Below are 27,426 nucleotides of genomic sequence, written 5' to 3'. Positions count from 1 at the left end.
TGGAGCCTGGAAAACAGAGTTCTGGGCTTTAGTCCATCTCTTTGCACCACAAGTTGTCTGACAGACAGGGACATTTTTCTGAGTTGCCTCCATGCTAAATAGGATATGTATTACAACCACAGAAGGCCACAGTAGGGGGGAATAAAATATAAAGAAAATGGTATGAAGTTGTGTGATTCTTTGGCTGTTTGTTAACTGAAATGAAAACGATGAAAGGCAGGAAATGAGGGAATGTCGGCCACAGACAGCAGCGGGAGGCAGCAGTGATTTCATCTAAGCTGAACACTGGTTTCACGCCATTGGAAGAATATTTTCTTTAAGTCCCTTCTCTCTCTCTCATTAGGAATTCATGGCTACATGTAAAACAGTGGAAATATTGCTTACAGAGGCAAAATGTACATCGGTGTGCTAGCTTTTCTGAAAATAATTCTAAAAAATGCACAAAGTACTGTTAGAATGGAATGAAACTCTACTATTCATTCTGGAAGTTAAGAAAAAATGTGTAAGTTTTTGTTAAGGAAGTTAAGCAAAAATGGAGAATGGAAATACTTTTCATTCATGCTCACAAAAAAATGATCATTTTAGTCTTTTTTTCTTGAAGGATAAGGGGAAGATTGTTTAAGAGATGCTTCAAAATGAACCAAATATTGGATACTGTAAAATCAACAGTTGGCATCACCTATTCAATGGACGTGAACTTAGGCAAACTCCAGGAGATGGTGAGGGACAGGGAAGACTAGTGTGCTGCAGTCCATGGGGTTGCAGAGTCGGACATGACTTGGTGACTGAACAACAACATCAACATTAGTTTCAAGATGGAATTGTGGCGCTGGTGGTGGCAGTAATTTAGTTGTGATAGATTTTTTGTGACCCCTGGACTGTAGCCTGCCAGGCTCCTCTCTCCATGGGATTCTCCAGGCAAGAATACTGGAGTAGGTTGCCATTTTCTCCTCCAGGGGATCTTCCTGACACAGGGATTGAATCTGGGTCTCCTGCATTGCAGGTGGATTCTTTACTGACTGAGCCACAAGGGAACTCCAAGATGGAATTGGGCTTATTAAATATATATCTCAAGTTCACTGTATATGAGAGATACATGATTGAAAACCTGCATAATTTCATAAGCTGAAGTATATTTTTCATACGAAGAGAAATTGATGCTCAGAGGAATGTTTCATGCCATTAATCCTTTTACTAATTTAGCTCTTTTGCAAATTTCAACATATTAATATGGACATTTGGCTAGTGCAACAACAATAACGGTTAGTAGTGTTGATTTGTGCTAGAGTGGGAATTGTACTAACTGGAGTTCTATTGCTGATCTAACCACAAAATGGCCACATAATCTTGGATAAACTGACTTCATTGGACTTGTTTTATTATTTGCCAAGTGACGATCTCAGAGTTCCTTGCTGTGCCAATATTAACCAGTTCTGAGAGTTGGCTAAGAACCTCTGCTTTAGTATCCAGTTGAGACAATTTGTTCTGAGTGTGTCTCTTTCTTAGTATGAGTTTTTCCAATCAGAGGGAACTGTAATTCAGGTAGGGAGAACCAGTCACAAACTCAGAGCACCAGTGGGTCCAATATGTCTCCCACCTCCCACTCTCATTTGTGTCTGAGCCTTAATCCATTCAAACAGAGTACAGTGCTTCCTAAGTAGTAATAGTTTCCCTCTCTCTCTCTCTCCAACTCCCCGCAACACACATAGGTGTGCACATACACACAAGCACACATACACACCACAACTGTACATGATCTAAATCTTTGTCTGTATTTTCTACCATGATCAGCATTTTCTGAAGGTAATATGACTCTGGGAGGTAGAGACTGAGCTCTTTTTAGGAATCTGAACAGGACACAGAAGCTGCTCTGCACCCAGGAAACTGCTGCCACTTCCATCATGCAGGGAGTTTTCTTGGTTAGATGGTCCAGTCCCAAATTCTATAGGCTTCAGCATATGTGTGTCTGCGTGTCTGCGTGTGTGTGCGTATGTGCTCAGTCATGTCTGACTCTTCTCCTCTATCTATGGGATTTCCCAGGTTCGAATACTGGAGTGAGTTGGCATTTCCTTCTCCAGGGGATCTTCCCAATACAGGGATCAAGTCGGAGGCTCTGGTGTCTCCTGTACTGGCAGGTGGATTCTTCAGCACCACCTGGGAATGGGTAGTTTTTAAATGCAATTCACAGAGCACCTCTGACCTCTGACAAAGATTTCACTGGTCCGTGGTGAAATGAGAAAAATTTAAGGAAAAATAACATTGTCCAATGTCAAGGATTGATTTTTTTCTTAGATTATATCCTTCAAAACACATGGATGTTAACAATAGTTCCTTCTTATATGAAAATGGAAGTGCCATTAGAATTTTTAATTCTCCCTCACCCTCTGAGCCCTCCATCTGTAACTAGAATTCCTATGAGAGTTCCTCTCCTTAAAAAAAATAAAATAAAAGTTTGAAAATCACTTGTGCTTATACTAGCAAACAATTTCTTTACAGAATTATCTCAGAGCAATAGATATTCCAGAGCTGTTAATATGCTGAAGTATGTTCATGGTCTTCAGTTTCTGATGGAGCAGAAGTTCTGTTACAGGTTGAAAAACAGCACTATGTTTTCGAGGACGGCTCTGGACTCAGAATTCAAAACTGTTTTTACAAATAAGATACTTTGCTTTCAAAGGTAGCTTTCCTTTGGGGTGGTGGTCTTGAAACTCTCTAATAGTATGAAGTTATGCCCAGGAAGGGCTTCCCAGGTGACACTAATGGTAGAGAAACTTCCTGCCTACACAGGAGATACAAGAGACTCAGGTTTGATCCCTGTCCATAAGATCCTCTGGAGGAGTGCATGGCAACCCACTCCAGTATTCTTTCCTGGGAAATTCCATGAACAGAGGAACCTGGCAGGCTACAGTCCATAACGTCGAAAAGAGTAGGACATTACAGATGCGAATTAGCACACATGCATGCTTGCCCAGGAAATGCTTGGTTCATCTTGAATCAAACGGATTGGAACTCCTCTAGGCTAGAACATTAGTGACTTCTTGTATATGAGTGTACACATACACACACACATCCAGTTTCCAGGGTGACTGAATGAAAGCCTCACCTGGGAGTGAGTCATCTATCTGATACGCCTGAAGGCAGATGAGCCCCCTTGTTGCCTAGCAGCTGCAATTCTTGTGGAGCAGAACAGTACAAGGTCACTCAATAAAGTTTCATTATTCATAGTGAAGGAAGCCCATGGTACAAATAACTGGTGCAGGAGATTTCTATTAATAGCATTTGTTTTTCAGAAGGAATAAAACCAAAGGGAAAATGGTTGACCTAAGACTAATTAAAAAGCAACATTAGTTACCAGAACAAATCTCAGACAGCATTCAAAAATTTTTAAGATCATCTTTTAGAAGCTTCATCTTTTGTCGCGTTGTACCGGTATAGATAAATAAAATTAGTATTTTTCTATTAAACTCTCATAAATCATTAAGGCTCTCAGGGGCTATAATCTTTATAAAGCTTATATAAGTAATAAAATTATGAGGAGAGTAAGCATTTACATAAATGGGGTAAACAATAGATAATGATTTTTTTCAAACCAAGTACAATGTTTTAGATATAAATATATCATCTTAAGATTAAATTGTGGCTATATTAAAATGATGCAAAAATTATTGATGTTGAAAAACCTTTTATTTAAAAGTGAAACCAGAGAAGACTAATAAATGTAGAGACATGCTATTCTCTTAGATTAAAAGAATGAATATCATAAAGCTGTGAATCTTCTCAAAGGAATGTATAATTTTAATGCAATTCCAATCAAAATTATTTCATGCTATGATATAGTTTTAAAAATTGACCTGAAAGAATAAACTAGAGATAGGAGCCAATATAATTTTGTTAAAAAGTAAAGAAGAAAGGCTTTCTCTACTGAGTATCAACATGTCCTAAGGAACATACAGTTATCAAAAGAGTGTGGTACTGGCATTGGATGTGAAAAGCAAATCTAGAATTGCATTCTTGTGTACATGATTCCATGTATTTTTAAAAGGCAGCATTGAAAGTAGTGGGGAAAGGTGGAGATAACTTAGTAAGTCATTGGAGGACAATTGGTCAACTCTTTGGGAAAAATGTTGCATCATCACTTTGTACTTCTCGCTACAGTGAATTCTATAGACTAAAAAGTTAGAAATTAGATAAAATATAAGATCACTCTCTACCCCCTTTCCTGTTCAGTTTCCCTTCATGGTGCTTTTCACTATTTGACATATATTTGTTTACTGACTCTTCTCTCTTCACTAAACTGTAAGTTTAACAAAGCCCATGCTTTCCCCTTCTGCCTATTGGTTTATCCTCAGCACCTAGAATCATCTAACTCATAGGAGGCATTTAATACATATTTGTGGGATGAATGAGTAAAAGCAATGAAAGGAGCTCACAAGGGCAAAGAAAGCCCCCTTTTAAGCTGGATGGTGTAAACCTGTAGTAACAAACACAAAAACAGAAAAGAAACTGGGAATCATCTTTGCCCATTTCATCATTCTGAGTAAGGCCAGCTTGGTCTGGGACACTGCTTGGTAATAAAATGATGTATGCCTTTCCTTCTTCCTCTGGATTTCAACAATGTTGACCTTTACAAAACCAACTAGGGTCCCAAATCATAACAAACAAAAACTCAAAGGCTTAATTCAGAGTTAAACTTTAGCTCAATTTGAAACCCATGGATTTTCAGTGTTATTTTGAAGATGAGAACTAAATAGATTACCAGTAAGGACTCTGCTCTGGACTACAAAAAATACAGTTGATGAATACTTCATCCATCAATATTATTGCTACTTTCAAGATCTACAGATATCAACTTTTGCTTCTTTTTTATATTTTAAATAGGCTTAGATCAGATTCATTGGAGAGAAGGGGGGAAAAACATAGTTTATTTATACATTTTCCCAAAATGAGCATTCACAAGCTTTATATTACTATTATACTCTTCTCCCCATGCCCTTCTCTCCCATGCCCAATTAGCCACATACACTGCATCCTCTTTCTCCCACTAGAATGATGCTACATTTCCTGATGGAAGAGCATCACGTTGTACCCACTTCCTTCTTGTCTCAGGTTTGACCTGATTTCTTCACCTATGCATGAAAATACTGCAGAGTTCTAAGCGCAGACAGCATACAACACACATCCATCTTCTTACAGGGCTCTTTGCGTGATTTGATAAAGCACTTCTCAAACAGCTGCAAGATGCTTAAAAATGTTGCAACAGAAAATGACATTCTCTCTTTCAGGTCAAAACTTTGATTGGAGAGGAGGATGAAATAAAATTTGACCTACCGAGGGTGGGATCATATTCCCAGATGAACCGTTTGGTCAAAAATCTCACCACAAGAGCTGTGGGAAAAAAGAACAACATTTCAATCAAATTTGTTAATTTTCTTAATAGCTTTTAACCCTCCTTCAGAAAGAGGAATAGCCCATAAAACTATATGTGTTTTATGGTTCCTTGGCAAATAAACTCAATATATCTATTTATGTTTATTCAAATATTTTAAAATTTCATATTGTGGCCTAAAAGTTGGTATAATGTTTTAATGGTTTGTTGTACCTTAATGAACAGCTTAGATTTTTTTCCCTTGAATCCTGGAGTCGAAAACATCACAATGTGAAAATGCAAACATAATCAATTTTTAGTAAAACAATGAATTCAACCATACAGCATCACAATACTGGTGTCTAAAGTTTGAATACTGATAATGATTGATACAGGTCAGTTAAAATGTAATTATTTTTACTGTAATGAAAAGACATTTGTAGTATGCTGCTGCTTAATCGCTTCAATCATATCTGACTCTTTATGTGACCCTATGGACTGTCCCGTGTCAGGCTCCTCTGTCCATGGGATTCTCTAGGCAACAGTACTAGAGTGGGTTGCCATGCCTTCCTCCAGAGGATCTTCCTGACCCAGGGATAGAACCTGGATCTCCTGCATTGCAGGCAGATTCTTTACCACTGAGCCACCGGGCAAGCCTCACTTGTATTACAAAACTATTCAAAATTAAGGATTTTGTTAGTGAATCATTAAAGCCCATGAAAAGTAAAGCTGATGAGGTAGCTATAGAAAGAATCAGGATCTGGAATTATGCTAAGCACCTCACTTCCATGATCTTCTCGACCAGTACTTCATCCCTGTGAGGCAGGCACTAGGATTGACCCCATTTTTCAGATAAGGCAACTTGAGAGAATCAGGATCTGGAATTATGCTAAGCACCTCACTTCCATGATCTTCTCGACCAGTACTTCATCCCTGTGAGGCAGGCACTAGGATTGACCCCATTTTTCAGATAAGGCAACTGAGGCTCTGAGAGGTTAACTCATTTAACTAAGCTCACCTAGCCAGTTAGTGGCTAAGCCAGGATGTGACTCCAAAAAAGGCTATTTCCAAAACCTGTAATTTCTCCATTGTCTAAAACTGATTTTAAGGCTGAGGCCATCTGGCTAATACTTAACTAGAAGATGAGTCAGACAAAGAGTGATGCTGAGAGAGGTGGATTCTATTGTCCTTAAAAAACTGATGGGACAAATGCTGGACATTTTCTTAGGCTTGTATTATAGTTGAAAACAATGGCTTTTAATCTACAAAAAAAAGTTTTTTTGGAGGAGAGCATCACTGATACTTTAGAATGAAAGCTTTGGATTCTTTCCCTGGAGAAATAGATATACACACACAGTCTAGTATATAATTTCAGCAGGCTCACTAGCCCTTTGAATACCCTCATGGTCTTCCTGGGATCTCATTGACCCTAACTAAAGAATCAGTGTTTACTGAAATTACATTATTTATTTTTACTGAAATGCCCTGTATGTAGTATTCTAAAGATACTCTTTGGAGAAACAAGACTATTTAATTGAAAGGCACTGTCAGTCTTTCCTTTTCCTACAGCCTCTGTTAAGACCAACAGAGATATATACTCCCTACCACAGTGGCCTATATGAGAGACTGCAGTGCAAATAGCAATGAAAACTTCATGAGACAGACCACAAGGATACGTGGCTTGGCTGTAGACTGAAAGCTGCAATGTTCTTTCCAACTACAGAGTGTGAGGCTGGATTTGAGCCAAAATATTTGCAGTGCCAAAAGTAGCAAGGCCACTGACCCTATGGTACTTCCCACAGTGCATGTACTTGTGGTTTTATCTTCAATTTGCAGAGTCTGTCACCATCCACTCTCTTGAGACTGAGTCATTTAAAATTTTTTGTGTGTGTAAGAAGTAGAAAGCTCTAGACAGAATTTTTCTGCTTTTCAATTGTCAGTGGTAGTAAACATAACTGCCTGCAGTATCCAAAGCATTTCACATTTTTGTTGTAATATGGAGGTTTAGCTTGAAAGTTTGCGACTAGCAAAATACATTTATCTGGCATCTTTAAGCCATGAGCTATTAAAATTAACAAAATTTCTCATACAACTGAAGTTCGAAGTACCCTGGTTCCTAGACCATTTACACTTTAATAATTTTTCAAAGAAATCTTTCTAAAATATTTTAGACATGCCATTACCTTTCAAAACCTAGCATACTGAATAGAACTAAATCATTTTAAATGTCTAGATCTTAGTAAAGAATCTATTAGTGCCCTGTGTAGTTGTGGAAATACTTCCAGAAGCTGCAGAGTGGTAGAGGCAGAACAATTCTAAAGTGCTATGGCTCTGGAATGATTTTAATTTTTTATTCTATAAATATATTTTTCATATTGTGTGTATTCTCAGTCATGTCTGACTCTTTGCAACCCTATGGACTGTAGCCCACCAGGCTCCTCTGTCCATGGAATTTTTCAGGCAAGAATACTGGAGTGGTTTGCCATTTCCTTCTCTAGGGAGTCTTCTTGATCCAGGGATTGAACCCGCATCTCCTGGGTCTCCTGAATTGCCAGGTGGATTCTTTCCACTGAGCCACCTGGGAAGCCTGCATAACACGTGATAGGCATTTACCACACAGTAGGCAAAAGGAGAAGAGGGCAGCAGAGGATGAAATTATTAGATAGCATCACTAACTCAATAGCTATGAATCTGAACAAACTCCGTGAGATAGTGAAGGACTGGGGAGCCTGGTGTGCTGCAGTCCAAGGAGGGGGTCCCAAGAAGTTGGACATGACTTAGAGGTCGAACAACAACAAATCATCCAGTAAACAACTGAGACAAAGATTTTTGAACATACCAAGTTTATATTCTACTAGAAGACAGATTAAAAAAAAATAATTATATAGTCTGTTAGAGGTGATAAGTGCTAAGGGATGAAAGAGGGAGAGTAAAGTAAGAGGGATTCCACACTGGGAGATGAAGGTGTGAGAGTTGCTATTTAAGGTTGGGTAACCAGCGTAATTCTTGCTGAGAAGGTGATAGAAGAAAGAGATGAGGGAATATATGTGGGGGGAATAGTATTTCAAAAAGAGGGAACAGCCATTGAAAGGTCCTAAAACAGGAATATGCACTTGATATGCTCAAGGAACATTAAGCAAGCCAGTATGACTAAAGTAGAATGAGCAATAGCAAGAAAAGCTGATTAGATTATTTCTTTCAGTCATGCTTTCCCCTTCCATAAATCTACCATCAACATCACCACCATCACCACACTCACCACTACTACTAATAATTAAAACAACTAAAATCTTCTTTGTTATTATCATCATTGTTATCATTTTACTTGATTCCTTCTCTAGAATGTATATTTCATGAAGGCATGGGATCTGCTTTGTTCACCACTATTTTCTAGTGTCTGGCACATGTAGACTTAAACATACTAATACTTGCTGAATAGAAGAAAAAAGATGTATCAATTCACCATTCACTCTTCTTAATAGTTAAGTAATAATCAGTCATCGAGAGAAAAGCAGAAAAATTAACCCAAGAGAATTTATAGCAGAATCATGCTATAATGTTTTCCTAAAATGTCATGTAAATATACAAGCTGAAATGTCTATTTTATGATGCTTATACAGATTACATTTCTTAAAGTTTATTAAAACTATAAAATTGATCTAATTAGCTTTTAAATATTCTGTGGTTTCCATCCCAACAAACCCGAGCAAAGGTCTTCTTTTGATGTAAAATGGTGGTATTGATAATAATTACTTCCACTAAGAGTCTGACATATGGTTTTGTTTTTTCCTAAGTTTTAAGGTTTGACATATTTGATTAGTTACAAGTAAGTCTCTGTATTATAAAATATCTTATTTTCTTCCTATTGCCTTGAAAACCTATACCTTTCCACTAAATAAGTAAGAAATCTCTAATTTAGAGAGCAACATTTTCCTCATCTTGTCTAAATTATAACCTACTTGAATAATTCTTCTTTCAGTTCAGTTCAGCTCAGTTGCTCAGTCGTGTCCGACTCTTTGTGACCCCATGAATCGCAGCATGCCAGGCCTCCCTGTCCATCACCATCTCCCTGAGTTCACTCAGACTCATGTCCATTGAGTCGGTGATGCCATCCAGCCATCTCATCCTTGGTCATCCCCTTCTCCTCCTGCTCCCAATCCCTCCCAGCATCAGAGTCTTTTCCAATGAGTCAGCTCTTCTTTACATGTGGTTTATTTTTGGTATTCCTGGCACTGAATTTCATAATTATTAATGAAAGCTAGTTTCCAATGAAATGGAAAATTCACTAAGTAGAATTTGATCCAAAGACATATTAAAAGTGACATCAAGGTAATAAATAAATAGGATAAAAATTCTGGTTAAAAGCAAGAGTTAACAGGTAAAATTTCTACTGAAATTTTTTCTACTATTTCTTTTGAAATAGTCAAACTATTTCTAAAGGTTAACAAGGCTGGGACAGTTATTCAAAATAATTCCTGATGTCATTATCACAATGAAGCAGACATCAGAAGTATCAGCTTTGAGGATTAGAATAATATTTTTAAATGAAAAATAACTGGATATAACCTATGCGATAAACTAGCTTTTAAAAAGAAATGAACTTTTCAAAGTAAATGAAAACTAACACCCATGATATTCTTCCACTCTAAAAATAGTTAAGAGATATCCTCAAAGGCATTCAGAAAGAACTTTCAAAGGTTACTTTTTGAGCTCATATTCTTTAAAAAAAGTCCTGTTATATCATTATTTTTCACTTATACAATCATGAAATAGCCTAATTAACAAGGTATCTGATACAATTGTATCATAGACACTTAGGCGTACTCAACTCCCTAAATATTTGTGATCATTGTCATTTCTATATTCTCTTAAAGACGTATTCTTCCAATACCTATCCTACTCAAACTCTTCCAGAAAATTGCAGAGGAAGGTAAACTTCCAAACTCATTCTATGATGCCACCATCACCCTAATACCAAAACCTGACAAAGATGCCACAAAAAAAGAAAACTACTGGCCAATATCACTGATGGGCATAGATGCAAAAATCCTTAACAAAATTCTAGCAATCAGAATCCAACAACACATTAAAAAGATCATACACCATGACCAAGTGGGCTTTATCCCAGGGATGCAAGGATTCTTCAATATCCACAAATCAATCAATGTAATTCACCACATTAACAAATTGAAAAATAAAAGCCATATGATTATCTCAATAGATGCAGAGAAGGCCTTTGACAAAACTCAACATCCATTTATGATAAAAACTGTCCAGAAAGCAGGAATAGAAGGAACATACCTCAACATAATAAAAGCTATATATGACAAACCCACAGCAAACATTATCCTCAATGGTGAAAAATTGAAAGCATTTCCCCTAAGGGTGCCCACTTTCACCACTACTATTCAACATAGTTCTGGAAGTTTTGGCCACAGCAATCAGAGCAGAAAAAGAAATAAAAGGAATCCAAATTGGAAAAGAAGAAGTAACACTCTCACTGTTTGCAGATGACACGATCCTCTACATAGAAAACCCTAAAGACTCCACCAGAAAATTACTAGAGCTAATCAATGAATATAGTAAAGTTGCAGGATGTAAAATCAACACACAGAAATCCCTTGCATTCCTATACACTAATAATGAGAAAACAGAAAGAGAAATTAAGGAAACAATGCCATTCACCATTGCAACGAAAAGAATAAAATACTTAGGAATATATCTACCTAAAGAAACTAAAGACCTATATATAGAAAACTATAAAACACTGTTGAAAGAAATCAAAGAGGATGCTAATAGATGGAGAAATATACCATGTTCATGGATCAGAAGAATCAATATAGTGAAAATGAGTATACCACCCAAAGCAATCTATAGATTCAATGCAATCCCTATTAAGCTGCTGCTGCTGCCGCTACTGCTAAATCGCTTCAGTTGTGTTCAACTCTGTGCGACCCCATAGATGGCAGCCAGAATCTGCTGTCCCTGGGATTCTCCAGGAAAGAACACTGGAGTGGGTTGCCATTTCCTTCTCCAATGCATGAAAGTGAAAAGTAAAAGTGAAGTTGCTCAGTCGTGTCTGACTCTTAGCGACCCCATGGACTGCAGCCTACCAGGCTCCTCTGTCCATGGGATTTTCCAGGCAAGAGTACTGGAGTGGGGGTACCATTGCCTTCTCCTACCAACGGTATTTTTCACAGAGCTAGAACAAATAATTTCAAGATTTGTATGGAAATACAAAAAACCTCGAATAGCCAAAGCAATCTAGAGAAAGAAGAATGGAACTGGAGGAATCAACCTGCCTGACTTCAGGCTCTACTACAAAGCCACAGTCATCGAGATAGTATGGTACTGGCACAAAGACAGAAATATAGATCAACGGAACAAAATAGAAAGCCCAGAGATAATCCCGCACACCTGTAGACACCTTATTTTGAGAAAGGAGGCAAGAATATACAATGGAGAAAAGACAATCTCTTTAACAAGCGGTGCTGGGAAAACTGGTCAACCACTTGTGAAGGAATGAAACTAGAACACTTTCTAACACCATACACAAAAATAAACTCAAAATGGATTAAAGATCTAAATGTAAGAACAGAAACTATAAAACTCTTAGAGGAGAACATAGGCAAAACACTCTCTGACATAAATTACAGCAGGATCCTCTATGACCCACCTCCCAGAATATTGGAAATAAAAGCAAAAATAAACAAATGGGACCTAATTAAAATTAAAATCTTCTGCACAACAAATAAACTATAAGCAAGGTGAAAAGACAGCCTTCAGAATGGGAGAAAATAATAGCAAATGAAGCAACTGACAAACAGCTAATCTCAAAAATATACAAGCAACTTATGCAGCTCAATTCCAGAAAAATAAACAACCCAATCAAAAAATGGGCCAAAGAACTAAATAGACATTTCTCCATAGAAGACATACAGATGGCTAACAAACACGTGAAAAGATGCTCAACATCACTCATTATCAGAGAAATGCAAATCAAAACCACAATGAGGTATCATTTCACACCAGTCAGAATGGCTGTGATCCAAAAGTCTACAAGCAATAAATGCTGGAGAGGGTGTGAAGAAAACGGGACCCTTTTACACTGTTGGTGGGAATGCAAACTAGTACAGCCACTATGGAGAACAGTGTGGAGATACCTTAAAAACTGGAAATAGAACTGCCTTATGATCCCACTGCTGGGCATACACATCGAGGAGACCAGAATTGAAAGACACGTGTACCCCAATGTTCATCGGAGCACTATTTATAATAGCCAGGACATGGAAACAACCTAGATGTCCATCAGCAGATGAATGGATAAGAAAGCTGTGGTACATATACACAATGGAGTATTACTCAGCCATTAAAAAGAATACATTTGAATCACTTCTAATGAGGTGGATGAAACTGGAGCCTATTATACAGAGTGAAGTAAGCCAGAAAGGAAAACACCAATATAGTATACTAATGCATATATATGGAATTTAGAAAGATGGTGACAATAACCCTGTATGCGAGACAGCAAAAAAGACACAGATGTATAGAACAGTCTTTTGGACTCTGTTGGAGAGGGAGAAGGTGGGATGATTTGGGAGAATGGCATTTAAACATATATAATATCATATAAGAAACAAATCACCAGTCCAGTTTTGATGCATGATACAGGATGCTTGGGGCTGGTGCGTTGGGATGACCCAGAGGGATGGTACGGGGAGGGAGTTGGGAGGGAGGTTCAGGATTGGGAACACGTGTACACCTATGGTGGATTCATGTTGATGTATGGCAAAACCAATACAATATTGTAAAGTAATTAGTCTCCAATTAAAATAAATTAATTAAAAAAAAAGAGAATTCAGCCGAAAAGTGTTTTAAATGGCTAGGTCAGAATTTTTAGGATAGGAAAAGAATTTCTGCTTCAATTGAGAGTACTTCAAGGAATACTAATTTTCACCTGCCATTTTGGATAACTTTTGAACTTGCCATTGATCCTGGTAACACACTGAGTGAAAATCCTTGACGTCATATATATGCTAAGATGGTGCTTATTATCTTGTCTATTTACATCATAGTGAAAACTTATTAGGAAGAATATGTGTTAAGTGATGTATGTGGTTTTTGTTTGTAACCTGCAGGACTTTCATTAAAAAATATATTTATTTCCAAATTGTAAAACCAGGTAACTTTTAAATAATTTTAAATGACTTTTTACAAGAGTCTACTAAATTTAGGACAATTATTTCACAAAGAATTTTAATCATTCTGTGAAAAACTAAAAATTTTGTTATAGGAAAAGAAAGGAAATATGGGCAATATTAGCACAATCAAAGTCCATTCTGGGTTATAAGTATTTTTACCACTTGTTATCTGAATTTTTTTTTCTTTTGCAACCAATTTTTTCAGTGTTTAAATGAATATAAAAGATTAAAAACCATGAAAAGACATTATAATAAACCTACACAGTATCTTAAGTGTGAAACGTCTCAATATTGTAATGCATAGAAAATAGAATATCTCTTTTTTCTTCCTTCTCCTCTGCACTTCATCACACTACTTACAATGTAACCACTTGGCCAGCAAAAATGAGAAGAAATGGTGATTACCAAGATTAAATGGGTGGCAAAAATCAATACTAAATTGCTTTCAGCTTGAATTTTGTGATATATAGGGACGATATCACCATAAGTAAAGTATTTGAAAAATAATGGAAAAGGATGAAAGAATTCAATACGACTTGGGAATTGTTTTCTCACTCTACTAAGCACAACATCAATCTAAACAATATCATAAAGATTATAATGGGAAAATAGTCAAAAAATAGTGCAGTTTTTGTCCATATTGTTATCAAGTTTTATTTATTGAGTGTGTGCTATGCTAGGTTGGTGCTGTGCTATATCTTTACATGTGTATCTTTACTCTTCATTGCTCCATAGCATGGGACACATACAGTATAGGATGTGACTATGCATATAGATGCACCTATATATAGGTATGTGTGTACTTCACAGAAGAAACTGAAGCTCAGATTAGTTATATTCCTTCCTGAAATATGTACCAACTCCTGTCTGACACCAGGAACCATATTGTTTCAGTGGTCACCCTCATTCATTCAGTGGATGATGATGCTTCTTCTTTTTTTTAAATACAGATGAGGAATTTGCCACTGGAAACTCTTATTGGTGTCCTCCTCTTCTGTTACTAAACTCTTAATTTGAAAAAATTTCTGGGAGAAAGTTGTATGTATTTTACATATAGGTTCCATTTTGAAGAAAATATATTATTTAGTTACCTAATACTGCTTTTGCAACAAAAAAGGGATCAAACCTGTGGTGAAAATAAAGGCTGGAAATGTCTCTAGAAGAAAGTGAATTTCTAGACACATGCTTCTGAATTTTCCTGGGCTTCTTTTATTATTTCCGTATGAAGCAGTGACCCACTGTTTTCATTCTAAGACACAGACCATGCAATCATCTTCATGGTATATTTTGCTAGATCTGAATGTGGTTGGTTGTTGTTTTTGTTGTTCAGTCACTCAGTTGGGTCCAACTCTTTGTAGCATGGACTGCAGCAAGCCAGGCTTCCCTGTCCTTCACTGTCTCCTGGAGTTTGCTGAAATTCATGTCCATTAAGTCAATGATGCTGTTCAATCATTTCATCCTGTCATCCCCTTTGCCACCTGTCTATTACAATTTTATATACAATGCAGAGATCCTCACTAATTTTGAGTGTTCTGTAAATGATTTCAGGGCTTCCCTGGTAGCTCAGTTTATAAAGAATGCTCCTGCAATGCAGGAGACCCCAGTTTGATTCCTGGGTTGGGAAGATCCCCTGGAGAAGGGATAGGCTACCAACTCCAGTTTTCTTGGGCTTCTCTGGTGGGTCTGATGGTAAAGAATCTGTCAGAAATGTGGGAGACTTGGGTTCAATCCCTGGGTTGGGACGATCACCTGGAAAAGGGCATGACAACCCACTGCAGTATTCTGGCCTAGAGAATCCCCACAGACAGAGGAGCCTAGTGGGCTACAGTCCATGGGGCCACAAAAGAGTCAGACATGACTGAGCAACTCAGCACGGCACATAAATGATTTCAGGTTGGTCCTTTAAAAAAATTTTTCACCCTGGAAAGCCCAAAGAAGCTAAAATCTAGTCAGCATATTATGTAGGTAATCCAGAATGGAACTAAATTGAAGAAAGGGATATTGAAACATGTATCTAGAAAGCAATGAACTCATAGATAGTTACTGCTCACCAGAGCATTTCTATTTGGAGTAACTAGTGAAGTATCACTTCCTCTTTCAAGTTTTCCTTGACTTTCCCAAGCCATAATCTCTGCCCATGGTGATATGAAATTGTCATTTGTTTCTTCTCTATTATAGAATGTGTACAACTGCCATATAAAATGTTCACTTATATTCCTGTATGTCTTACAAATTGTGAATAATCTGATATCAGAGATTAAGCCTTGTTCCCCTTTGTCTCTTGGGGCTGGAATACTGCCTGATACATAATATGTGCTCAATAAATATTTAAAGAGATGAATGAGGAAACGATTAAAATCTGGATAAACTATTTGACCCCATATTACTACTGTACTCAAGTCAGTATTCTAGTGTGCTTTTATTATTTGCAAAAATCTTCTTTACAGTGGAGCTTCCATTGACTATAAGGCATCACTTCTCAGGTTCAATGCCTAGTTCAGATGCCTATTGAAAATCTGATTGGTCATCCTTGAGACCCACCAGGTCCCTTCTTTTGGGCCAGAGGGCCCATTGTCCTAGACCTCATACTACCATCACCCTGAGTTTAACTCCAAACCTTCAGTGGTCATAAGCTTCAGAGAAATAAAAATGAGCTTATTTACAAAAGCAGGTTGAGTTCTACTCTAGATCTGGGTAAACAGCTTATTGCTAAATAAATTAATTTTGTAGAACTCAGTACCCAGTTAATAACTGTATGAGCTGTTGGATTAAAGTATATATACTTTTAGGAACACCATTAAGTAGATTTTAGCTATTATTTAAATAAAGACATTAATGGGATTTCTGGAATGGTAACTACCAAAAGGGAGTTTATATTGAATATTGACTACAAGCTTATTTACTTCTCATAAGCACTCTCAAAAGTAGGAATTAATGTTCCTATTTTACACATAAGAGACCTGAATTGAAAAGTAATAAACATATCTATTTTGCAGAGCAGGCAAGTGACAGAACTGGATTGAATCGGGTTCATTTACTCTAAAATGCATGCTTTTTCTAATGTCCAATATTTACCACTATATTTTAATATTTCTATGACTATGATTTAATTCTGAATGGTTGAAATTGTTTTCCCTATGAGCTTACATCTGATAAAGAAGTATGCTTTGAAAAGTGCATTTTTTGACTAGATTTCTTCATCCAGAGTGGAGGGAATATTGACCAGAAACCATGGCAACACAGAAAGAGAATATTAATTTCAAGATGCAAGAAGGAAATTTTACATAAATAAGATTTTTGTTTTTCTCTTGAAAAGGTCTTTAAAAGATGCAGCAAATGGAAAAAAAAAACAGGCATGTAATGATACAGACATAAATTCGTATGTGATAAATGACTGTTTTCTTACTCGTTTCCTCTGACATCAACAAGTTCCTTTCTTTCAGCAACGCAAATGGGGTGTCAGGGAACATGGTAGACAGCAAAGAGGACAGCACAGAAAATAAGATGCAGTTCCTGTTTTTGAGAAGCTGAGAATTTGTACTTTTGCATATTCCAGGAAAAATCAAAAGACAGGCAGCTAATTTAGAGTATTGTCTAATTTGAGTCCTGTTATGATGCCCAGGTAAATGAAAGGAGGCCAGACTGAGGTGACTTTAACCAACTTAAGTGCCTCAAAGTGAGAAAGCCTTGTGTTTTCCAGAAAGGAAAGTGTACGAGACAAAATCAGAGTAATATGTATAAATTGTCAATCCTGTGACTGCTTCTGTTCCATCTTCAAGATGGATGGGGTTTGGCTAAAAGGTAAGAGGAAGTTCAGTTTTATCTTTTTCCTCCCTCACCTGGGCCTCTATCATCCTCCTGTCAATTTAAGCTTCCAAATCGAATTCCCCTATACTCCCCACCCTCATCGCACCTGGATCTGACACTTCTGTACCTTACTCCTGGGTCTGTCTTGAACCACCAACCCAAGGTTCATGTTCTTCCTTTCAGCAGTCTTCTCTTTCTATGACTACACTAACCTCCCCCAAAAAACATGGGCCACTGTGCCTCAAATCAAGGAGAAAACTATGCAAATCTCAGCACAGAGACTTGATCTAGAAAGACCTGTGGGGGCCAGCACACTTCCTTGAAATCTGGGCTTAACAGTTGTAAGTGATGACTGAAACCAAGAATATGGCACTGTGGAATCTTAGGACCCTTATTCAAAGGGGCTAAAAGCGCTTCCTGAACTGAGAAATTTAACTGAAAAGGGATGAAAATAGGCTGGACTGGAAATGAGATGTCAAAAAAGCACCAGGAAATTGTGCGACTTGAAATGTCAAGGTTTTTTTTGTAAATTTTATTGAAGTATAGTTGATTTACAATGTTGTGTTAATTTTTACTGCAAAGTGATTTTGTTATACACATTTACATATTCTGTTTTATCTTCTGAGATGTCAGATCTTACAGAGGGGTTCAGAGCAAGGAATGTATACACAGAATTCAGATTTCAGATAGAATTACTGATATCTAAATTTAGTAATTTTCAAATGCTTCTCCATCTGGTTCTCTCATTAAGTCTTTCTCTCCTCCCCACAGATATGAGTCTTAAACACATTTATTTAATCATTAAATATTTATTGATCACTGTGCTAGACATGAAAGAAAGCAAGATTGAGAGGATTCCCTATGCAAGATCTTTGCAGTGACTTCATATTAGACCTAAATTGAGAACCGAGTCTTGGATGAATTAAAAGTTTGCTAACTTAGGGAGAGCACTGTGAGCAAAGAGCATCATGCTCAAAGGCCTAGACATGGGAGACTCTGGTTGGTTTAGGAGTGCAAGTGGTTCAGGGTAGGTTGAGTGGTATGTGGGTGGAACTATGTAGGGGGTAGTTTGTGAGGTTCTTCAGAGACCAGTCTATGAAGGAGCTTATATACCACATTGAAGAGCTTGAATTTTACTCTGAAGTCTATGGGCACACAGATTCTGAGTAGAAACGTGGCCTAATTTGAGCTGGTTACCTATAGAAATTGTTCACTGACTAGCTATAGAGAGTGATAGAGGGACTGGTCCAATATGGAATAAAAGTATAGGAGTAGCATTATTCTCTGAGGCAGAATATAATGAATAAGTCAGTTAAGAGCAGGTGAGACTGGACTTGAACATGAGACACTAATGACAATATCCAGGTAGACAAGTACTATCTCTGCTTCCACCCATCCATCCATCTTATATCCTTTCATTCATTCACTCATCTATCCTACATTCAATGTCTATCTATTAAATACCTGTCATATTCCAGTCACAGGTAAGCATTGCCCCACAGGCAGCTGACATCACAGCATGAAGCTGAACAGAACTGATCACTGCTAGAATGATCTAGGGATTTGCAAATACAAAGGGCATGGTTAAGATGCCCCATGTAGAAAGTTAAAACAAGAACAGAGGACTGAGCACAGAACTCTATCTTCAGTCTCATCTTAACGGTGAACTCTTTACTTCCTATTTTCTTCATGTCAACTCCTCAAATTTCTAGCCAAACTAAAAAACTGAACAGATGAAGTCAGAGGACAAAAATTTGTTCATATAGTTTCTGAAGCAGTACCACCCCCAATCCTCTCCTCCCTGCTCCATTTCCTGTGATGGTCAAAATAAACTGAAATAATAAAAAAATTGAAGCCTCATAAAAACATGGAAATTGAGCAATTTAATGGAAATTTAAAATTAATGCAATATAAAAGTGGGTGCTTTATAATGCCAGAAGTTCAGATGAGAAGTAAATTGGTTCCAGATGGGGGTCTAAGTATTGCTTTTAAATTATTATTTAAGCCTGAAAATTTTGACTTGTCTTGCATTCTGACAAAAATATCACTTTAAGGAAGAGTTACAAAATTAATGTCAGTTCTCTATGTAGGGAAATTCTTAAAGATAAATGGAGTAATCCTGAAGAATTATTAGAGATGCTTTCGTATCTGGAAACCTAGCCATGGAGTCTAGCTTCAGTGCATTTCAAGTCTTGAAAATTGACTTATTTTGCTATGGAATGGTAAGGTGAGGATTTGGTACTGACAATAGGGCTTTAGGATGACAAATCAGAATGGGGAAAATGGCAGGACCATGACTTATAATACTTAATGTTTGATAGAGAGTAGAGGTTTGAGGATGCTTATAAAGAATGCAAAATTTAAAAAAAAACTTTATTTTAAATTAAAAATTAACTTGTATGATTGACTAACAATAAATTCTTCCTGAATTTAACTTGAAAGTAGAAACAAGAGAAGTTATCTCTGAAATATGGTAATCAACTGATTTAGTTTTGTTTCCTAGTTTGTATTTGCAAGTTACTAAGTGAAAAGCTTTGGATTCTGTGCCAAGGAGTTCAAACCAGCTTTATATAGGTTGGAAATTATTATTCATTTCAACTATAATTTAATTATAAGTGATGCTTAAGAAATAAGTCACTAAATTTCCTAGGCCAGAGTTTTTCATGTAATAATTTACAATTTATAATTATTTTCACTAGAATAATATTTCATACCAAGGCACTATATTTAAATAGAATTATGTATCTTGTATTAAGGATTTTTCTAAGTTTATCAAAGGATTTGGTCATAAAATTTGAATTTTTAATTTTTACTCATTTTTGGAAGAGGAACATGTTTGATGTTAATTTCTGAGTTTCTTTTCCTGTGCTCATATTACTAGAACACCCAAGAAACTGGCAACTGGAAATGTATAGAATTTGTGGGAGCATTAAAGTGATTCAGAGTGAGTTAGTAGCCCAGACAAGTAGACAAGCAGAAGAATATTTCATATGATCCCCACTGAATGCCTTCTTCTATAAAGAACCAAGTATCTTACAATTTATTCTGCTTTCACATGGCCTCTGCTCCAGACTCATTTTGCTTCCCACCTATATGGACTAAGATCATGGCATCCGGTCCCATCACTTCATGGCAAATAGATGGGGAAACAGTGGAAACAGTGGCTGACTTTATTTTTTGGGGCTCCAAAATCACTGCAGATGATGACTGCAGCCATGAAATTAAAAGACGCTTACTCCTTGGAAGGAAAGTTATGACCAACCTAGACAGCATATTTAAAAGGAGAGACATTACTTGGCCAACAAAGGTCCATCAGTTTAGTTCAGTTCAGTTCAGTCGCTCAGTCGTGTCCAACTCTTTGCGATCCCATGAATCGCAGCACACCAGGCCTCCCTGTCCATCACCATCTCCCGGGGTTCACTCAGACTCACGTCCATCGAGTCCATGATGCCATCCAGGCATCTCATCCTGGGTCATCCCCTTCTCCTCCTGCCCCCAATCTCTCCCAGCATCAGAGTCTTTTCCAATGAGTCAACTCTTCGCATGAGGTGGCCAAAGTACTGGAGCTTCAGCTTTCGCATCATTCCTTCCAAAGAAACCCCAGGGTTGATCTCCTTCAGAATGGACAGGTTGGATCTTGCAATCCAAGGGCTATGGTTTTTCCAGTAGTCACATATGGATGTGAGAGCTGGATTATAAAGAAAGCTGAGTGCCAAAGAATTGATGCTTTTGAAGTGTGGTGTTGGAGAAGACTCTTGAGAGTCCCTTGGACTGCAAAGAGATTCAACCAGTCCATCCTAAAGGAGATCAGTCCTGGGTGTTCATTGGAGGGACTGAGTTGAAGCTGAAACTCCAGTACTTTGGCCACCTGATGTGAAGAGCTGACTCATTTGAAAAGACCCTGATGCTGGGAAAGGTTGAGGGCAGGAGAAGGGGATGACAGAGGATGAGATGGTTAGATGGCATCACCGACTCAATGGACATGAGTTTGGGTAGGCTCCGGGAGTTGGTGATGGACATGGAGGCCTGGAATGCTGCAGTTCATGGGGTCACAAAAAGTCGGATATGACTGAGTGACTGAACTGAACTGAAATTAACAGATTTAAGAGGCTGTGCCTATGACTCTAGTCTGGGGGTCTCACCTCTAGCAGTTGGGTGTCTCCATTTGTAGCTGCACCATCACTCCTACAGGTACCTTCATAACCTCATAAGATAAAACCAAAACATGGGGCTTTAAAAAGTCACAGTGTACATGGAGAACTAGAGCCTGGCAAATAAGAGTGCAACTAAGAGGTGTTGTGAGTGATTGGACTGGAAAAGGACCCACATTATGAAGAGCTAAGACATTTCTAATTAGGTTTAAAATGATACCAAGCTAAGACAGTGTAAGATGATGAGAAGCCATTAACATAGTATAAACACAAAGATGACATGATGCTTTTTTGTTTTACAAAGGTCACTGCTGTTTCAGTGCCAAGATGAACTAGGAGGATGTAGGTAAAGCTGGAGATAGGAGGACTAGTGAAGGAGCTATTTTAGTACTATGAAGAAAAAATAAAAAGAATGACTTCTGTTTCACTTCTATCCACTAGTAAATGTGCCAAGTCATAACTGGAATTATATGTGACCTTTTCAGTCTGATGTTTTTCCCTAGCAATGTGCATTTTAACTTCTTCTATGTCAGGCCCTGGATTGTGAGCTTATTCCATTGTATGGGTATACTATAGATTATCCAGTCACCAAATGAGGAACATCTTGGATGCTTCCAATTTTGGGCAATTATGTTTTGATCATGAATATTCACATGAAGGTGTTTATGTAACAGAAGTTACCAGACAATTTGGGTGAATATTTAGGAGTACAATTGCTGGATCATAGTAAGATTTTGTTAGTTTGGTTGCAAATTTGTTTCTGACAATTTTGCAACCCCATGGACGGTAGCCCGCCAGGCTCCTTTGTTCATGGAAATTTCCAGGCAAGAATACTTGAGTGGGTTGCTATTTCCTTCTCCACGGGAACTTCCTGGCTCAGAGATCGAACCCACATCTGCGTCTCTGCATTGGCAGATGGATTCTTCGCCACTGAGCCACCTGGGAAGCCCCCTTCATTGTTTCAGGTTATAGTAAATCTTGAAGTCGGGTGTTATCAGTTCAGTTTGGCTCTCCTTCAGGACTGTGTTGGCTATTCTGGGTCTTTTCCCTCGCCACATAAACTTTAGGATTAGTTTGTCTATGTTCACAAAATAACCTTGAGACTTCGAATGGTACTGTAGTGAATCTTTAGGTTGAGTTGTGGAAAACTGTAATCTTGACAATACTATCTAAAAACATGGAGTTTTTTAGTTTTTTGGTTTTTAAAATCAGAGTTTAGTAGTTTTCTATACATCATAAACATATTTATTATGTATCTACTCAATTGTTTCATTTGGGGGGTGCTAATAAACATTATATTATGCTTTTAGTTTCAAATTCCACTTGTTCTTTGCTGGTATAAGGGCTTCCCTGGTGGCTCAGATGGTAAAGAATCTGCCTGCAACGCAGAAGACCCTGGTTCAATTCCTGGGTTGAGAAGATCCTCTGAAGGAGGAAATGGCAACCCACTTCAGTATTCTTGCCTGGAGAATCCCCATGGACAGAGGAGCCTGACAGGCTATAGCCCATGGGGTTGCAAAGAGTAGGACACAACTGAGCAACTAAGCACATCGTTGATATAAAGGAAGACAATGGACTTTTGTATTTTAATCTCATACATTGCAACCTTGCTATAATCATTTATTATATCCAAGAGGTTTCTTTCTTTTTGTCTACTTTTTGAGATTTTTCTACATATATGATGATGTCATTGTGAACAAAGACAGTTTATTTCTTTCTTTCCAATCTATTTCTACTCTTTTCTTGCCTTATTGCATTTTCTAGAACATTCTACACTGTGGAAAAGGAGTGGTGAAAAAAATCATTTTTTTCCCTTGTTTTTGATTTTAGCAAGAAAACTTCTAGTGTCTCACCATTAATTATAATGTTAGCTGTTGGTTTTTTGTAGATATTCTTTATTAAGTTGAGGAAGTTCCTCTCTATTCCTAGGTTGCTGAGAGTTTTCAGCATGAATGAGTGTTGGATTTTGTCAAGTGTTTTTTTGTACCTCTAATTATGATTCTGTGATTTCTCTTCTCTTGCTTGTTCATGAGATAGTTTCATTAGCTTATGTCCAGGTAAGCTAATCTTGGCTATCATTTTCTGTACTCATCTTTCTAAATTTCAGGATATGGTATATTGCTTAGCAACTTCACTTTTTTGGTTGGACCGGAAAAAGTAATTAACTTTGTGTGGTCAGCTTTTTGTTGTTGTTGTTGTAAGGATAAAAGTGATGATTTAGAAGCTCTTTACATTTCAGGGCTGAAATCAGATTGTGGTTTAGATTTTTTTACAGGATAAGTAAATTCCAGGGCTTCTTGATCTTCTTGTTATTTCTGCCTCTTCAGTACTCTGTTACTATTCTTTTAGCTCAGCTGTATGTTATATATATTCCAGCATTTTTCATGTGGGCAATGCAAAATGGATTTTCCTGACCTATAGTGGCATCATAGGACTAGAAACAGCTCAATTAACAAGTATTTAATAATTCATTTTCAGTTTTATTTAGTTTTCATGACTCAAGTTTCTCATATTACCTAATTTCACAGATTACATGAAAAAATATATTTGGGACATATATATATATATGAATATATATTTATATGTGAATGTGAATATATCTAACATAAATATATATATATATATATATATATATATGTTAGTGTTAGTTATTCAGTTGTATCCTACTCTCTGTGACTTCATGGACTGTAGCCTGTCAGGTTCCTCTTTCATGGAATTCTCCAGGCAAGAATACTGGAGTGAGTTTCCATGCCCTCTTCCAGGGGATCTTCCCAACCTGGGGACTGAACCTTAGTCTCCTGCATTACAAGCAAATTCTTTACCATCTGAGCCACTAGGGAAGCCTATATATATATATATATATATATAGATAGATAGATAGATAGATAGATATGTAAACTATGTACTCTTTTTGTTGTTGTTGTTCAGTCTCTCCATTGTGTCCGACTCTTTGTGACTCCACGGACTACAGCACACTAGGATTCCCTGTCCTTCACCATCTCCCGGAGTTTCCTCAAATTCATGTCCACTGAGTTGGTGATGCTATCCCTCTGCGCTCTCTAACCAGAGGATGAGATGGTTAGAGAGCGCAGAGGGATGAACCTGCCTGAATATCAATGCCAGCAGACACCTGCAGGAACAATGGTGAAGAACTTCCAGTGCTTGATGGAAATCCATGCATTAATATCTTCCACATCACATCAGGAGATAAATAGGCAGCAACAAAACCCTACGGTGGACTATAAGTCCACTGCAAAAAATCTGAAGTTTCAGAGTAAACTCATAAAAATTGGCTGTTTGAAGTTTACGTCAGAAAAGAGAATATGATTGGAGATTGAAATTATGTGGTTTTAGAAAAAATTATACCAGCCACATGAGCCCACAATTACACAGAAAGTGTGTTTACAAGCTCTCTGGGAGAAATTGTGGTATAGGGAAATACAATACTCTACACTTGAAATGGTAAGAATTAGATTTGAGTCCCACCTCTGCAACTTTCCAAAGAATTTAAAGCAAGGAAATTATGCTCTCTGAGCTCCAGTGGTTTTATTTGTAAAAGGAGAACAAGTAAATATACCTTACAAGACTGCTGTGATTATAAAATCCCATGCTATATATAAAAGTGTTTTAAAAACTATAAATATTCCAAATAAAAGGTAAAGAAATTGACACCAGATGCTACAACGTACCAGGCTCCTTGTATTATGATAAATATATGTATTATGTTATATTTAATATATGTAGAAATTATATTATAGGGTTTCCCAGGTGGCACTAGTGGTAAAGAACCCGCCTGCTGGTAAGAGACGTGGGGTTCAACCCTTGGGTTAGGAAGATCCCCTGGAGGAGGGCATGGCAACCCACTCCCATATGCTTGCCTGGAGAATCCCATGGACAGAGGAGCCTGGTGGGCTATAGTCCATAAGGTTGCAAAGAGTCAACATGACTGAAGCAACTTAGTATGCACATAATTATATTTTATTACATTACCAAAGTAACTTAGCATGCACATAATTATATTGCATTACATTATATTATGTTATATTATATTATATTCCTGGTTTGCCAGGAGAGCCTTATTTTACTGCTATTGCCTTGGCATAATTTTTTAAAATGCCACCTTTACTCTCAAATGTATTTTTGGTTTAGATGATAAATTACATGGTCACCCTGTATATATGTGTCATACAATATCCTTGCAAGACAAAGTAGATATTTTTATTTTCTTTTCATAGATGAGGCACCTAAAGTTCAAATGGCCTGAGCAATTTACCTGTCCTTCCTCAGTGGGTTACACTGCCTTATCAGAAATCAAATCTAAGCCCACCAACTTGAAAGGCCAGGCTGTTCTATCTACTGTGCTATCATGGAAAGTACAAAGTTACCCTTTTGATTTGCCTTAGAACTGCCTGCAGGCATCTCATTTGCTAAGTCATGTCCAACTCTTTGCGATCGCATGGACTGTAGCCTGCCAGGCTCCTCTATCCATGGGATTACCCAGTCAAGAATACTGGAGTGGGTTACTATTTCCTCCTCCAGGGGATCTTCCTGACCCAGGGATTGAACCCAAGTCTCCTGCATTGGTAGGAGGATTCTTTACCACTAAGCCACCTGAGAAGCCCTTGGTGTATGTAAACTGAAACCATTTTATTGAGGCACAGAGATGGGAGCCACCTAGATTTAAAGTAGCAAGTCAAGAACACAGGTTAATCCTTGAATTTCTGGGCAGGCAGCCTCCCAAATCCTGTTTATCTTCAGGGATTTGGACTTTGCATTGGACTGGCAAGCAACACAAAAGCATGCAGATTAGCTATAAGCAAATCACCATGGAAAAAAATTACATTAACAACCCCTCTCTTCAGTATTCTTTTTATTTTGGTTTCAGTCAAACATCCTTAAAAGAAAATCTCCATCTCCCTCAAATCTGCCTTTTCCTTGGTATTCTAAAACTTTTAATTCTGTCCAGTTTGTAAATCTAATTTAGTGAAACCTCAAAAAAGGAGGGGGGCTATGTTTGCTGAAAGATGATGCTGTGAAAGTGCTACACTCAATATGCCAGCAAATTTGGAAAACTCAGCAGTGGCCACAGGACTGGAAAAGGTCAGTTTTCATTCCAATCCCTAAGAAAGGCAATGCCAAAGAATGCTCAAACTACCGCACAACTGCACTCATCTCACACGCTAGTAAAGTAATGCTCAAAATTCTCTAAGCCAGGCTTCAACAATACATGAACCATGAACTTCCAGATGTTCAAGCTGGTTTTAGAAAAGGCAGAGGAACCAGAGATCAAATTGCCAACATCCGCTGGATCATGGAAAAAGCAAGAGAGTTCCAGAAAAACATCTATTTCTGCTTTATTGACTATGCCAACGCCTTTGTGTGGATCACAATAAACTGTGGAAAATTCTGAAAGAGATGGGAATACCAGACCACCTGACCTGCCTCTTGAGAAACCTATATGCAGGTCAGGAAGCAACAGTTAGAACTGGACATGGAACAACAGACTGGTTCCAAATAGGAAAAGGAGTACGTCAAGGCTGTATATTACTGCTTATTTAACTTCTATGCAGAGTACATCATGAGAAACACTGGACTGGAAGAAACACAAGCTGGAATCAAGATTGCCAGGAGAAATATTAATAACCTCAGATATGCAGATGACATCACCCTTATGGCAGAAAGTGAAGAGGAACTCAAAAGCCTCTTGATGAAAGTGAAAGTGGAGAGTGAAAAAGTTGGCTTAAAGCTCAACATTCAGAAAACAAAGATCATGGCATCTGGTCCCATCACTTCATAGGAAATAGATGGGGAAACAGAGTAAACACTGTCAGACTTTATTTTGGGGGGCTCCAAAATCACTGCACATGGTGAATGCAGCCATGAAATTAAAAGACGCTTACTC

At 37.6% G+C, this 27,426-nt stretch overlaps 1 protein-coding gene across 1 annotated transcript in view; it reads right to left on the bottom strand.

The window, feature by feature from the left end:
• The window catches only part of RERG (RAS like estrogen regulated growth inhibitor), a 130,655-nt gene that overhangs the window by 6,417 nt on the left and 96,812 nt on the right, over positions 1–27,426 (bottom strand). Inside the window, exon 2 of the mRNA XM_052641111.1 lies at positions 5,329–5,385. Within this exon, the coding sequence (XP_052497071.1) occupies positions 5,329–5,385 (57 nt within the window). The remainder of the gene's footprint in view (positions 1–5,328; positions 5,386–27,426) is intronic.

This window comes from Budorcas taxicolor, chromosome 5, assembly GCF_023091745.1.
Source record: "Budorcas taxicolor isolate Tak-1 chromosome 5, Takin1.1, whole genome shotgun sequence".
Classification (NCBI taxonomy): domain Eukaryota; kingdom Metazoa; phylum Chordata; class Mammalia; order Artiodactyla; family Bovidae; genus Budorcas; species Budorcas taxicolor.
This window is presented reverse-complemented; position numbering and strand designations above follow the sequence as displayed.